Source organism: Camellia sinensis, chromosome 5 (genome assembly GCF_055761805.1).
Source record: "Camellia sinensis isolate YWXY chromosome 5, ASM5576180v1, whole genome shotgun sequence".
In the NCBI taxonomy this organism is placed as follows: domain Eukaryota; kingdom Viridiplantae; phylum Streptophyta; class Magnoliopsida; order Ericales; family Theaceae; genus Camellia; species Camellia sinensis.
In genome coordinates, this window is record NC_138965.1 from 80,305,917 (window position 1) to 80,322,726 (window position 16,810).

Consider the following 16,810-nt stretch of genomic DNA (forward strand, 5'->3'; position numbering starts at 1 on the left):
TTATAAATAAAATTATCTATATACTGATAAAATTAGCAACCATTCCACAACACACTCACATTTCATTTTCAACCATTAAAAAAAAAAAAAAAAAATCATATTTAACATCAAATTAATATTTCCAAAAAAAATTCTATACAAATCAAGTATAATCCAATCTCAAAAATATAATTCCATACATAACAGAGGATTAAACAAAATTAATATCTAATTGTTAAAATCTGGAAACATAAGGAAAAGCTGGCTCCGAGGAGGTCCCAACATGCATAAATTTGAAGTGTCTTAATACAGTCTCATTAGTATAAATTGTCACAGGATATTCATGAATAGCAGATGCAAATAGTCTACACAAAAATGTCTTAACATGCAGCAATTCAAGTCTATATTTCTCAATTCAATCTCTGCTCAGATTCATATAAGGCTAGACTCGGCTCTCAGCAAGTCAAAATAGAGAACTGAGTAAGCACAATTGCTGTCAAAACAATCTGATATCTTTAAAATGACCAGCTTCTTCCACTAATAATTCATTGACGACCATATGGAGAGCCATATCCAGGAGGTGGTGATCCAGCATTGTTCTTGAACTGAGTAAGTTGTGGTCTTGGTGTAGCCTACTCTGCGAATATAACCCATCCACCCAAAAACTACACAATCAACAAGACAAAAACTCATCATTCTCAATACCCAATAAATTAATCATCAATATCATAACAATAAGTAGCTGAAGGAGCCCCGTGGCATAGAAAATGCATATAGTATTGTGCTGGTGATATGGGAAAAACAAGAGTAATTTTGAATGTCATGAATTGTCAAGGCCACTAAATCACACAAAGTGAACAATAATCAACATCTAATAAAAGTGTACACGTCTTCCGTGTTCCTGCCACTAGAAGATCACTCATTTCAAGGGTATTATCAAAACACAACATGAACAATGACCACTATCTAGTAAAGGTATATAGTTCTTCCCTTTTGTGTTCTTGCTAAGGCCATCAGAAGGTGTAGTTGACCATTGACATTTGTCTTTTACATAAGAAAAGTTTAACATTCAATATCCATACAAGTAATTCAAACTTTACACAGCACAGCCTAAGGTACATTGTCTTTTACATAGGAAATTCAAAATCCATACAGATTATTCAAGCTTTAAACAGCACAGCCTAAAAAACAATCAATTCACAAAACTCAACATGCCAGAAGTCATCATAAGAAATAAAAATACTAGAACTCAAATAATTCTACCATATATATATATATATATTCTCTAAACCACTTTGAGAAACAGTAGAACTTTGTTAGCACGCTCGCTATCCAACATTTTAACATAAGTAATTTGTGCCATAAGATACTTCGTAATAAATTTTGAGCACTTGATTTTCTTCTTGTGCTTCACTTTCTTATGAGGAATCAAACAGGTAACTACACAGTCAGAAACATGGGATTCATTTTCATAGTTGAATATGAATTCTTGTTTGAGCACAATGGTGTGTCTCAAGACCCAAAGGTTTCTTCCTAATATTGTTAATGAATTGGAATTTTCAAAAAATAAAAATAAAAAACAGAAGGGAATGGGGGGCATTCTTGTTAAAGGGCAACCCATTTCCTTAACAGTAATCCTGACACATAATTCCAAACCATCATTTTCCAGCTACTTTTGTCTGTGCAAGGGTGTTTTTATGTGCATGAAGTATTTGCGCTAAAGTCACCTCACCTTGCCATCCATGCCCTTTATACCTTCTGCAGAGTCTTCTACGGTGGCATATCTTACGAAACCAAATCCAATGTCTTTGAAAGAGTGTTGCAATAGAAATTGACAGTCTAAAAATAATAATAATTTGAATACAATTTTGTAAAGCACAATATATAATTTGAACACAAAATATTTACTTGTTAGAAACGGAAGGTCATTTTTCCTAACAAGTGTTTAGATGATAGTGTTATGTCATCAAAAGATTTTTCCAACACAACTTCACCACCATGACCCCAAATAAACATAATCTCACCCACAGCATCCCATCCATTATTATATATATACTATTGTATAAAGTGAACATGTTAATTTGGTGTATAAGTCTTTTTGAAGCTGTGGCTGTGTAACACTAAAAAACTGAATCTTATCCACAAAACCATGTCTCACCCATAATTTCCAAACAATATCTCGTTAATGTTGCAACATCCTCTAAACTTTCTCAATTATATTTCTTTTTATTTACACGTGTGTATATGTAATGGGTATAAGATAAAACTGCACACATAGCATGTACACCTGTGGCTAGAAGTTGTTCATGAGGGGATAGAACTCTTGTACACCTTTTCCAAACATGAACTGCAGTTCTTGTACTTATTCTTCAAAAGAATTTACATAGTTATCTCAAATTTAAACAAAATATTTTCAAGCCAGGTTTAATTTCCAACCAGAAAATTTAATTTTCTGTTAAATTGCTTACCCATGCTGCAATATTTAACAGACCTTGCTCCATTTGGTAATGGTAAAAGGGGTGGAAAAATGAAAAGATGACAAGAGGGAGAAAAAGGGTATCCCTACTCAAAATTTGATACTGTAAAAAATCATCAAGAGGTGAAAGTATTACACCTTTTATACCATGTGTCAGTTCATCCAAACTTATGTACATGTATGATGAGTAGAACCATTTCAATGAATGTGTCTGTGCATATCTAAGCATCCAATAGACTTCTGAAACTTTGGACACTGACCTCACTTTGATGAGCAATTACAGATTGAATTGGCTTGGTGACTGATGGAGTCCGGAGATCCCATATATGCAGATACAGATCATCCCCAATTGAACCAAACAAGTATTCATGCCTCAGATGCCATGCTACATCTTCTACAACACCTTCATGAACCTGTTTCAGTAAATATCAAATTTTATAAATCACCAATCAACAATTTTATTTCTGTACTATGATTACTATGAGATAACAAAATACAGTCATTGTTTTTCCTAGCTAGCACATCTTATTCAGTGCATGCATCGATTTACTAGATGTTTCATTTCTTGTAGCCTTGAAGGAATGCTGTGTAAACTGTGTCACATGTTTGAGGCAAACTAAACATGATGTAGTAAAGTATATATGAAGCGACAATTACTCTCAAACATTAATCTTTTTGTGCAGCAATCTACTACATACTTCTAATAAAAGACTTGATTTCAGAAGGCCCAGAAAAATCAGAGAAACAATTTCAATGGGCACAAGATGAAGGAAAACGGAAGATAGAAAAATCAAGAATGAAAAATGCTATAACAAGAGATTTTTAGCCAATTATCAAACTTGTAATCCCAGAGTTAAACTGGGCTTGATTCAAGCATGGGACCATTCAATCCACGGTCCCATCAACATGATTAATAGCAAGAAACAAGCTTCCCACCTGGGTTTGACAAAATCAATATCAGGATTATGAGCAGCAACTGCAAGTGCAAGGCATCCTCGAAGAAGATTATGTCCACGGTCCCATCAAAACGTTTAGTGTTCATAGTTTCAAGTATGACACATTGTTGTGTATATTAAGTTTAATTGTCAACTTCATCTTAAGAATTTAGACAAGAATTAAATACACTTGAGTTCCACGTCAATTCCATGTGATCCACGTGAGATTCATGAGAGCTTCACATGATCAAAGAAAGTTATTTGATATTGACATGCATTTTTGCATCCAAATCGCTAACAACAATTAACAGTTGGACCTAATTGAAACCAATTAAAAAATATGAAGTTCAATACATTACAATTAAAACTATAAGGACCAAAGTAAAATCCACTCCAAACTATGGGAGCACAAAAATGTAAATATCCAGTTCCCAATGGATGTCCAGATGCACCTGAATTTGGTCACTTTTTTTATGACTGCTTTATTAAGAGGGACAGAAACCTGTAAATGGTGTTCGATCCATAATGGGAATATGTAAGCACCACCTATCAAAAATCCTTCATATAAGAAAAAATATATATGACAACAGGTAGGTGCTATTGTTATGCCACCAAATTGTGACAAAACTGCCTATAATTTTTAGTCCTGTGTTTCCTGCAGATTTTTTTTCTTCCTCTTAAGCAATGGGAAGTTCAGCTGTCCAAGTTGTTTATTGTGATTTACCAATTGAAGTCTTATAATAACTAGGACCAAATACAATCAAAATCTTACAGTTCAATTATTCAACATATCATTTTATTATTCAACAAACCCAAGGTAGGTAGGTAACTGCCCTAGTGGCCACTCCCAAATGAAAAACATAGGAACAACTTCGTACAGGGGAAGCTACAATGCATAGAGTTATTGTATCCTAATTAAATACTCCTTTGAGTGTAAGTACATTAAGAACTTGAAAGCTCAACTGGTTTCCATTTTCCAGCATAACAGCCACAAACCATCAACTGTCTATTTCTGACCAAATTAATTTTGTCCAGGATTATCAAAGTAAAAAAGCTCAGTAAATAAGGAGGCTATATTGGTTTGACAACAAGTCAATGTTGATCAGCATGACTGATGAGATTCTCAACATAGAAAAAAGAAAGATCCAAAACTCCTGAGTTGTAGATCAATGACAATGATGAAGAAGACAATTCACAAATTCCTTATCAAACTTAAGTATCTTGCATCTATATAAATCATTGCAGAAATCAGCCTTACTTTGATGACTGTCGCATTCTTGGAGAACAAACAGAGCAGTGTAACTAGGAGGTCCATAATAAGTAATACTTTTTTTTTCCCTTTCTTTATTATTCAAATTCATACATCTCTGTGAAGGTAAATACTTACACAGAGTTAAGACCTCAAATTCAAATTCAGAAAACAAAAAGGAGGATGAGATTTCACAGTGACTCAAGCTTTTGTTATGCATAAAAAACTCAAAATCATTCAATCATGAGCACGAATAGCTATTAGGATCACAAAAATCACTACCCCCACCAAATCAAAGCAAGGCCATTTTTTTTATAATAAAAAAACAAATCAAATTGAAACCCATTTGCTAAAATTGAGTAGGATTTGAAATATAAAACTCAAAAAATAATAAAAAAGTCAAAACCCATATGTAGAATACAGAGCAAATTTCAATCCTATCAAGCGAAGAGGACTTCACGGAATTGAGTCCTAAAATTTTCCATTAACTTACCTACTAATAATATTCTTAAATTGTTCAGTACCTTAAATCAATTGCTATCTACCTAATAAAACCCTAGATCCGAGATGGTGAAATGGGGAAATAGAGGAAGAGAGAGAGAGAGAGAGAGAGAGAGAGAGAGAGAGAGAGAGAGAGAGAGAGAGAAACCTGAATATGGCTGGGAGGGGGGCCGCGATGGTGAGCGACGGTGGCGAGAGCCGCGATGGTGAGCGGCGGTAGCGAGAGCAGCGATGTCAGTGGTGGAAGTTCGATGGTAACTGTTAGCAGGGATGGTGAGGGTAAATATATTTTTGGTCGTGTGTCTGTGTGTGTGAGAGACAGAACAGAGTCTAAATAGATCGGGCGCCAAAAATAATTTGTTTCCCTCTCAAACAAAAATTTCAACCTTTCGCGACTAAATATATTTTTGGTCGCCAAATAAAAAAAAAATTCATTTTTGGCGACCAAAATTTTGGTCGCCAAAAGTAAAAAAATAATTTTTTAATTTTTAATCGGCGACTAAATGGTTTAGTAGCCAAAAGTTAACATACAGCGACTAAGATTCTTTTTTGTCGCTGAAAATAAACGTTTGGCGACCAAATTTTTGGTCGCCAAAGGTAAAAAATTAATTTTTTATTTTTCTTTTGGCGACAAAATGATTTTAGTAGCCAAAACTTAATATACGGCGACTAAAATTTTTTTTAGTCGCCAATTCTAGCATTTTTAGCGACGAAAATTTTTTTTAGTCGCCAAAAACCAATATGCCCCGACTAAAAAAATTTAGTAGCTAAATATTTTACTTTTGGCGACTAAAAAAATTAGTTGGTCGCCAATTTCATAACCTTTGGCGACGAAATTTTTTTTGGTCGCTAATTTTGGTCGCCGAATGTGTATTTTGTTGTAGTGATATGAGGTTGAGCTTGAGCCATCTTCACCAAGAGTGATTAAGGGGCTATGGGGAATTGTGGTTAGATGACCAGCCGAATTAAGGACTGTGAGATGTGAAGTCTATTGGATTTCTGGTTACCTTTTGTCTTTATGTGACCCATCATGTCTTGGTCTTTAAGCCACTCCTGACATGGAGTGAGGGAGACACTATTGTTGGGATTGAGACTTTGCAATCAGTTAAGGAAATGGATTGGAGGATGTGGTGTTTAATTTCATGATGGGATAAGCTTTGACTATCATTGTTGCTGAGGTGGCTATTGTTTTTGCTATACTCCCTGAGACTGTTAATTATGGTATCTAACCGTGCGAGCTTCATGTGACCTTATTAGGATCTTTTATGAGGTATACCTTTTCCTCCATCATGGCTTTGTAAATGGCTATGGATGTCATAGCTGTGAGATGCGAGATATTTATTTGACTCCAAGTTTTATCCGTGCTAGAGAAGGGAGCTTGTGGAGGAGGTTAGTAGAGTTTATCGGTCTCGGTGGTTGTTTTAGCTTGTTTTTACTATGTTTGTTCGTATATCAGTTTATGTTATGTATTTTATGTGGATTTGTTTTGTATACTCAAAAATGATATATGGGCAATGTTGGGGCTATAGTTGTGATTTTCGTTGGTTTCCCCGTAATTGCAAGATTTGTTGCTAGTTAGTTTGTTTTGTTTTACTCTCCCCCCATTTGGGGAGTAGTGTTAGATTTATTGTATTACTTGGGATATGCCTCTTGTAAATGCGTACGTTCTTTGTCTTTAATTTATGACTTATCCACAAAAAAAAAAAAAAAACACTTAAAATACGAAGGCCAAAGTAGAAAAAAATAAATTTGAAGTGTTAAAATAAGAAAATAACTAAACATAAAGGGGACAAAATGTAATTTACCCTTACAATGATATCTTGAATCATGAAAAATAAAAATAAAAAATAAACTTCACATTACTTTCATAGCCTACTCTTATTGTTTAATAAGAATAAATACATACACAAAATGTTTTAAAAAAAAAAGAAATTTTCTGATAAATTCATATTCCCACCCCAATAAGTCTTTAAGGACAAAGGTGAAACTATTGGAGTCATAAGGACATTTGTTGGTCAAAAAGATATTTTCACTTATCTATTAAAATTTTTATTTTAGCCTATTTGTTTGTTACGACCTAAACTCGCCCCTATAGGTTTAGTATCGTAACTGGCTAGTAATCTTGGGATTACCGAAGGCCTCTGAACAGATTAACAGAATAAGGAGTTTGCGGAAGCAATTATACGAACATATAATGTCCATAGAGTTGTTCAGACATATATGGAACAGAAAATTTAAAACTTAACTTACATAAATATGATGTTATCCATGTGCAGATATTACAAAAAGGGACTTAGCCCTATAAACAAAGAGAGACAAAATATTGTCCAGATAAACAAAACGTAGGACTTCATTGCAAAAACTTGACCACGCTAATTTCCAGGAACCTCCAAGTGAGGCACGGCAGTTCGCTTGACAGAACAGATCAGACTTGAAATCCTAAGCCTGGTTATGTACGTGGTCACGCACCTGATCACATACATGCATAAATAATACGGTAAGCTGGAGCCTAGTGAATAATAACAGAGTAAAGGTTTTATGAATGATGTCCATAACATATTCATATCAGATTCTTACAGATAATCATACGTGGTACATCCATTAGCGATAATAAAACCGATGGCTCATGAATACATGAGATGTTTCGATGACGCATACAGGGTTCCAATGACTCGTAAAGGGTTCCGATGACCCATAAAGGGACACACACAAAGCAGTTAAATAGTTATGCATAACCAACCCTGGTACCAGGTAACATAAAACATATCACATGATGCTAAGGATGCCACGATATATTTCAAAAATAGGACAATCATTCATCTATACAGAAAATATCATTTTAGAAAATAGATTTTATCATATCATTTCATTCAAAAAATACTTATAGTCAAACATAGCTTTACAGAGTTATTACTTACAAATAGCTGCAAATGCAAAACAGATGGATCAGACAGTTCAAATGGACTATGGCGCGTGATCTACACAAACATGAAAGAGATACACAATGAAACACATGCTCTGTTGGTGCTTTACGTATTACTTTTCTTCATTGGTGTATTTCTAATCCTTATTCTCATTATTATAACTTAATCATGGCTTAGGAATGCCTAGAATGCAATGAGGATGCCAAAATGTACTTGAAAACACTTTGTAAAATTTCAGAAACAGTGCAGTTCGCTCGAGTACAACTTTTGTTGCTTGAGCGAACCCCTTGGTCTACAAAACTTCTGAGAGCTCTCATTTTACACTCGAGCGCAACTTGTAGTCGCTTGAGCCAAGGTTAAAAAATAAGAGTGATCGCTCGAGCATAGGTTTTGTCGCTCGAGCCAACCCCTGACTCCGCAAAAGTATTAGGAGCTCGAATTTTACGCTCGAGCCAACTTTTGGTCGCTCGAGCCAAGGTTCAAAACAAAGGGTGGTCACTCGAGCACAACTTTGGTCGCTCGAGCGATGATGCAGAATTCTAAAATTTCCAGATTGCCGTATAAGATGCAAAACTCAAATTCAAAGCTTTAAAACACATCATTTGGGCCCAAAGCTTAAGAAAACACTTGTAAACTTATGAAGCATCAAGAATTTAGGATCATTTTGCAAAATCAAGGCCCAAAAGCATGCCAATTGTTCCAAATCAAACTTGAAACTTTGAAACCATAACATGCATGAATTGATATGGACTTTAACCTTCCCAACCATGATCAAATAAGGTAAAATGACATGAAATGTGATGAATTCTCAAAACAAAGCTAAGATAATCACATGCATGTGAGAATTCTTTAAAAACAACTTTAAAACATGATGAAATGAGCATGCATGCATGATATGGCTTAAATTCATCAATTCTAGCTCAATTCTTATACTAGATCACAAAGTCTTCTTAAATTCCCTTCATTAATGATTTAGATACAAAGATTAGGAGTCAACTACTCACCTAAGGTCTTTAATTGAATTCTAATCAACAAATTCTTGAGCGCCTACAAGCCAAACCTTCAATTCTTCTAGTAATTTATCACAATTCTTCCTTTATAATTCAATATCTTCCTTTGGTCCCCCCCCCCCACACACATACATTTTGATGTCTCAAAGAGATGAGGATGCACACATACACACGCAAACACACACACATACGTTTTGATGTCTCAAAGAGATGAGGATGAAGTGTAGTAGAAGCTAGAAGCCACTTAAGCCTTATATAGTATTGGTTATGTTAATCCAATTAAGTTTAATTAGGCTTAGTTAATTCTAATCAATTTATTCTAATTATTTGATTCTAAATCTAATTTTAATTAAACCTACCATAAATTTCTAAAAATGCCAAATTACATGTTAACTTAGTTAATTTCGTGATTGGATGTCTTTAAGGCCTTCAATTCACATATTGAAATAGAAAATCAAACAGATATCCTACCATAGACAGATATAAACACAATTAACACATAGCACATGCAATTAACTAAGAATTTCATCTTAATTACTGATTAAGCATTCTTAAGTAAAGTTTATTAGGTAATCATAGGTTGAGGTTGTTACACTGCTCAAACCTTTTTTATCTGTTTAATTTTTTGAATCTATCTGTCAATTTGTATCTATTTATTGAAATTCACCAAGCTTAGTTTTTCCTATCTATTGAAATTCACCCAATTTACTTTTTCTACCTGTTCAATTTTTTATTCTATTTGTTCAAATTCTTATATATACGCAAAGATATATAGAGAGATAGGGGAGGAAAAGAGGTCTTATCTATCAGAATATTTTTTTATCTGTACAAATGAATTATAATAATAATAAAAACATGGATGAAAGTGGTATCTTTTGCAAAAAAAAATTTATCTATTCAAATTCTCATAACAATAGAGAGATTCAATGATAGATTCAAGACAAAAATAGGTTCAAGATCTGAATAGAGGTTCACCACGAACACTTAGAGTACATCTCTTGAGTGAAGAACAATTGAAATCTAACGTTGAAGCTTGTCGGCCATTGAAGGAGATAGTGAACCTCTATTCAATTGGTTTTTCTGGAAGCTTTAGAGACGTAATCGGGTGAATAAAAACGAACTTCGCTTACTTCCACATGAACTGCCATGCTTCTGATTTTGAAAAAGAGCTCTGCAACTCTTTGAAGACAAGCTCAAACACGATGTCATATTTACTGCAACTACCTCACTATGGAGACGCAATAGATATTGGAATCAATCTTCCAATCCTTTTGTCATCTCTGCCACTAGCACTACTACTATCACTGCTATCGCCAGGTCAGCCTGCCGAACCCTCAAGATCCTTTTACCTCATTTTCTACCGCCGTCGATGGCAACACAAAAAAGAAGAAACACAAACAATGCTTTAACTGGAAGTTCTACGATTTTGACATAAATGTTGAGAAATTTTTCAATAGAGATATATGATAAGCAAAACCTTCAGTTTATGGATAGTAATAATAGAACTCATTCTGTGAGTCACCACCACCATGCAGAGTCTTCGAAATCATGGTTTTTAGAGAGAGAGTTGAGAGATAACCTATAATAAAAAAAGAAGTGCAGAGAGAGAGAGACACAAAGAGGTCTACTACAATCTCACTTTCCCAACAAAACAAATAAGACCTCCCTCCCTCCTCTTCTTGTCACGATATGCTTCGTTGCTGGTTGAAGAACTATGTTCTCTGAGGTTTTCTATTTGATGACGATGATATGAACCTAGGTTCTTCTGAGAAAGTGAATATGAGCTTTAAATGTCACTGTTTTTGTGTATGAATCATCAGAACTTGAACTCTAACCCTAGTAATTGAAGCAATATATACTTTATTTGTATATATATATATATATATAGATAAAGAGAGAATTGAGAGGCTTTGGTGAGAGAAAGTGTCATGGCTCCATGCTGTCACAACATGATAGTAGCTGTAACCAGCCAAAAGTGTCTGACTACCAAAGGCCTGATAAGATGAGACAAGACTGAACAATAACCTTGGGGCTTATGCAAAATAACCTATTCATTATATTAATCAAAATCCATCCAGAGCATGTGCATAAGTAAGATGGTAACAAAACAAGCATAGTTCTTGTTTATTTACTTTGATATTTATATGCTCAAAAAAAAAAAAAAAAAAAGAGTACAACACCAAAAGATGTCCTTACACAAAAAGCAAAACATATAAACAAGGCTCTTGTCTCAAGGTTACATTTCCCAAAAGAAACAAAGAAAAGAAAAAGGTTCTAGTGCGACTCATTCTCATGTCCTTAGTCTTCATCTTCACTTACATACATATAAGGGAGAGGAGTGAGCCATTGTCCAATGAAAAGTAATAAAGTAAGGCAGTCAATGAATGAACACTGGAAGCTTTAAACATTTTTCAAGATATCATATTAACTTGTACAAGACAAAACATAGCTTAGCTTGTAAGGAAAATACACAGAGATGAGTATTTCAAGGATTACAAGGTGTTTAGCTGGCTCAGGTACCGGCTAAACATAATAAAGTGAGCTCGATCATTAAGCATGATTCGATATTCCCCCAATAGTGGGCCTGATTGGATATTTCCCCAATTGTGGGCTTAATCCATGAATGTCCTCTAATTACATGGTAAAAGAATATTTTTGGGTGGGTCTTAATGTTTGAGACAAGCATATGACTACTGGCAGAATCAACCGAGTAGCATACATGGTAAAAGAATATAGAATGTTCATTTATGACAAAGCATATCAAGGTTTACAAACATAATCAGGTTTTGTGTTGAAAGCATAATTTGATAAACGTAGCGTTACTAAATTACTAGTCACTATTAGCTCAATTTGATAAGTTTCCTCTTTCCAAGGCTTGACACATATCAAACAATAGCATAAAATTGAAACATAAACCTAATTTAAATAAACTTAGCAAACTGAATGCTAAATGTTTTCCTTAAACCTTTTTAAGTGTTTAGCGTAGTTCTAGGTCTAGGTCAAGCTTTAAATAAGTGCCAAATGCATAAAAGAGGTGTTCCACGTGATTAGGGCCTTCGTTACACAAAATTGGATGAAAATAGGTATTCCCGTACATGCGAAAAGTAGGGTCGCATGTGCAATTGGTCAAGGCACGTGCCCCACGTGCGTGCACCACATGCGTGCAATTATTTCGGAACTAATTTTTGGTCGAGGAAGGCTAGCCGCACGTGAGAGTTCTAGGTCCGTAAATGGCTTCTCTTCCCCCTTCTTTGCTCTTTCTTTCTAGGGTTCAAAGACATGAATTTTAGTTTCCAAACTACTTGAAAATCATAAGAAAATATGCATCCTAACTCCTTTTTAAATCAAAATACCAAAACAAAAACTAAATATTCAAGTTTCCATCTTTTGTTTCCTTTTCATTTCATTCTCAACTTCTTCTTCCAAAACATGATTTCAAGCCATGAAATCTATAGGATTCAAAGGAACATGTAGGTATCTTAGTCAATATGCATCAAAAACATCATAAACAAGATCAATTCAACAAAACTTAGAAGCCTTCCTCTCGATTTCCTTTTTAGTTCAATTTTTTCCATTCTTTTCCTAACTTACTCAATTCTAAACCCAATCAATCCTAAGTTTTTTGTTGATTTTAGAGGTTAGGGATGATTATTACAAGATTTTGGGTAGAAATCTTACCTTAGATTCATTAAAGGATGAGTTTTGAGTACAAATCTAAAGCCGCTCTTTTTTCTCTCTTCTTTCTCTTTTTCTTACTTTCCTTCTCCTCTCTTTCTCAGTTCTTCTCTCAATTTCCAGCAGGTTTCTCCTTTTGTTTGATTTGGGAACTCAATGTTTTATTTGGTGTGGTTAGGGCAAAAGTTGTAAGTTTCCTTAATTGGTTAATCTTCTTTCTTTAGCCTAATTAAGTAGGTTTAGGACTAAGAAATCTAATCTTATCCCAATTATACTTAACTTAATTAATCCAAATTACGTTCACTAATCATACTTAATTACCACTAATCCTCATTAGCAAAATAACAAGTAACATGAAATGGACAGACCAAGGTCCTTAAGCTCCTCAATTAAGGCTAAAACATTTATTATGGTTTTCAAATCAAGCTCTGAGGTATCCTCTAACTCAAAGCATGGATTAAACAATATTTTCTAAGTTTAGGTTTCCAACCTAGCTTCTCCTTTCCATATGGTTCCTATCAAGCTCTAGTTCAAACATGAAACACTCACATAATATTGAAATGCATGGATGATATGATATGCATTATGCATGAGGGTTTGGTTATCAGATTCTCCCTCCCCCTCCCTTAAGAAGTTTGGTTCTTCAAACTTGTCTTACCTTAGCTCGAAAACAAACTAAGTTATCTCATCATCATCTCATCTTCTTTCTCCCAAGTAGCGTCCCTCCTATAGTGTTTTTTCCATTCCACTTTTACCATTGGTATTGCTTTGTTTCTAAGTTGCTTTACTTGAAGATCAATAATCTAAATAGGTCACTTCTCGTAATCAATAGCCAATCTCTAATAATCAATCACATGGGAAGGATCCTGAGCATAACCTCATAGAATAGAAATGTGAAGCACATTGCGCACTTGTTCCATCTCTGGTGGTAATGTAATTCAGTAAGCTACTGGGTTGATTTTCTCCAAAACTTCAAACACTCCAACATAACGTGGAGCTAATTTCCCTTTCTTTCCAAGCCGTGTCTAGCCCTTCATTAGAGTGATTTAAAAAAAATATGCAATATCTAACTTCGAATTCTATATTATTTCTCCTTGTATCCGCATAACTCTATTGACGATTTTGAACAGTTTTGATTTGTTGCTGGATAACCTTGATCTTTTCAGTAGTAACTCGAACAATCTCGGCCCCCAATATTGCCTGATCTCTTATCTCTGTCCAACAAATGGGTGATCTACATTTTCTTCTATATAATGCCTTATAAGGTGCCATACTAATTTTTGCTTAGAAGTTGTTGTTATAGACGAATTCCACATATGGCAAATGAGTTTCCCAACTTCCTTTGAAATCTAAGACACACAAACAAAGCATATCCTCTAAAGTTTATATGGTCCTTTCTGACTGTCCGTCTGTCTGTGGATGAAAAATGGTACTAAACCTCAATTCTGTTCCCATTGCTTTCTTCAAACTTTGCCAAAATCTAGATACAAACTTGGAATCTCTATCCGATACAATAGAAATAGGCACACCAATAAGTCTAACAATCTCATTTATGTACAAAGTAACAAGTTTGTCTACATTGTAAAAAGATTTCACTGGTAAGAAATAGGCAGACTTGCTTTCTCTATCAACAATGACCCAAATAGAATCCATACCTCTTGGTGTGTGAGGCAAGCCAATCACGAAAGCCATTGTAAGATGTTTTTTTTTCAATTCTGGAATAGAAAGATGTTTAAGAAGACCAACTAGCTTTTAGTGTTCATCTTTGACTTGTTGGCATTGAAGGCATCGAGATACAAACTATGCTATGTCCCTTTTTATGTTTGGCCACCAATAGACTTGTTTGAGATCTTGATACATTTTGGTATTTCCTTGGTGGACTGCAAACTTGGAATGGTGTATGTGGTGAAGGGGTTTAGAAATACTCTTTGATCCAAACAGACTTCGTTGGTCCTTGAATTGATACTTGAAATGAGAATAAACACTTCGGTCGGGGATGCCAGAATCAACACTCCGACGAGCAAGTTAGTATTCTCTCAAGTTTTTTTTTATCACAAGTTATCACCTTTTTCTTACATACCTCCACTTCGGCTGATGCTCTTCCTTTTTATATTGTTCTTTAGGGGCCCACTCTCTTATTATGGACACTCTGCCCTCATAGCTGGGCCCCTAGGCGTTCCATAGGATTCGCGACCTATTTGGCCCGCAAGCTAGGTTCTACTCAGCCACGGCTCTGTTCAAGTGGACCCAGTCATAGGCCGAATCATCATCACCTATCTCGGTAATCCTGTCTCAAGGGTGAAGCCTAGTTTAAGCTGACTTATATACGGCTCATTCTGAATTTAGCCCCCATAATTGCCCCCCAAACATTTGAGTAAGGTCATTCTGGTCGGCATGTTTGGTTAATTACTGTATTTTTCTTGTTTACTAGATTAGATAACAAACCCTCGAAAGTTAGAAATACGGCGGTTGCACTCATTTTAGTACTGATTCGTCAGAATAGACACGAAATTCAATCATTACGGCTTCCTGTCCCTTCGTATTTGACATTCATTTAATGCGATTTGAAAACTGTCCCTTTATATATTTTTTGAATCGAAAGGCTCTCGACCTCCTTTGGCATTCTTCACACTAAACTCCTTCCTTAAGACTCCTGCAATTCCACTCCCCAATATTCATCTTCTTCTTCGACCTGTAATTTCCGTTTCTCTTCTCATTCTATTCTTATTCCAGTCCCCTACGTGTTTTATTTTTTAGTACACATTTTTTTTATTTCGTCTTGAATGGCGAGGCATTTGAAAGCTCTCCTCTCAGAGGAGTGAGTCACAGCCTTCCGTCATCATTTTTCAATCCGAGACGACGTCCACTTGTCCCATATTGCAGACAGTGTGGTGGATATGGAGAGGGCTGACATACATACCATTGTCTTTCCTCTTTTGTCAATAGCTGAGGGTAGAGTCCGATTCCCCCTCCATCCTCTTCTCAGGACAGTCTTGCGTTATTGGAGACTAAGTCCCTCCCAGCCTAACGTGAACTTCTACTGAATAATCATGGGTATTGTAGAATTGAATAGCTGACTAGGTCTTAACGTAGGAATCCCAGCTATTCGATACTACTACGTTATGGTGAAATCAACTGGTCGGCAGGGCTGTTACTTTCTAAGAGCCAAGGACATAGATCACCACTTGGTGACCATACTCGCCAACTCTAGCAAAAGGGTTGACGATGTCATGGTCGGCGTTCGAGGCAATTGGGAATTCGACGAGAGAGAAGATCGCCTAGACCCAGTACTGAGGCAAAAAGGCAAGCTAGGTGGTCGAATAGAATTGTTATCATGTTTTAAATAAATGTGTTATTCAGTTATTCAGTTTAAATACTCTGCTGATCATTATTTTTATACCGTTCAAGCAACGATTTAAAAAGAGCACTGACCTCGGCGGACGAAGCTGTTGTTGAGCAAGTGAAGGCAGTCCTTAATTACAAAGGACGTGCAAATCTTCAAGGACAAGGATGCGTTGCCTACGTTTTGCTGAGGTACAACCCAACATATTCCACTTTCTCAGCCACTGATAATATCCCTGTGCCGAGAGGTGAACGACAACTCATTGCACTTATATTCCCTAGTTACAAAAGTTTAAGAGATACTGGTGTCGAGGGTTTCAACGCCGACAAACAAGTTGGTGAAGACGCGCAATCCGAGGGCCATGCAGAGGACCAGGACCTTAACCAAGAAATCAAATTAGCATCTGAGCACATCAACCTTGAGCATCATACCGGTCATCCATCCACCTTTGGCCGAATATCCTTATCTGCTCTAGGGGACAACTTCTTCACCTATTTAGAGGATTTACCTGGGGCTGAATCCGAGGTCGAAGAGATGGGCAGAGAATCTCTTGCCCAAATTGCCAGAAGATGAAATATAAAGAGGATGGCAGCCAGGAGACAAGTTGGTGGTACTAGGGGGAGCCAAGTAACTCCACCACGCGAGGTCCCTCTGGAAGAAATGGCCCACGAAACGGTTGTGGTCGAATTGGTCACGAAAGTGCGCCAGCTTGAAGCTT

The 16,810-nt window shown here is 35.8% G+C and overlaps 1 protein-coding gene across 1 annotated transcript; it reads right to left on the reverse strand.

Moving 5' to 3' along the window:
- Positions 1-230: 230 nt before the first annotated feature.
- Positions 231-14,441, reverse strand: LOC145791489 (uncharacterized). Its single transcript, XM_082871844.1, has 5 exons — positions 14,242-14,441; positions 6,148-6,215; positions 5,289-5,470; positions 2,721-2,868; positions 231-644 (listed from the first exon to the last, which is right to left on the reverse strand). Exons 1-5 carry the CDS (start codon positions 14,439-14,441, stop codon positions 517-519), a joined length of 726 nt encoding a protein of 241 aa, XP_082727970.1. The 3' UTR covers positions 231-516.
- Positions 14,442-16,810: the final 2,369 nt, after the last annotated feature.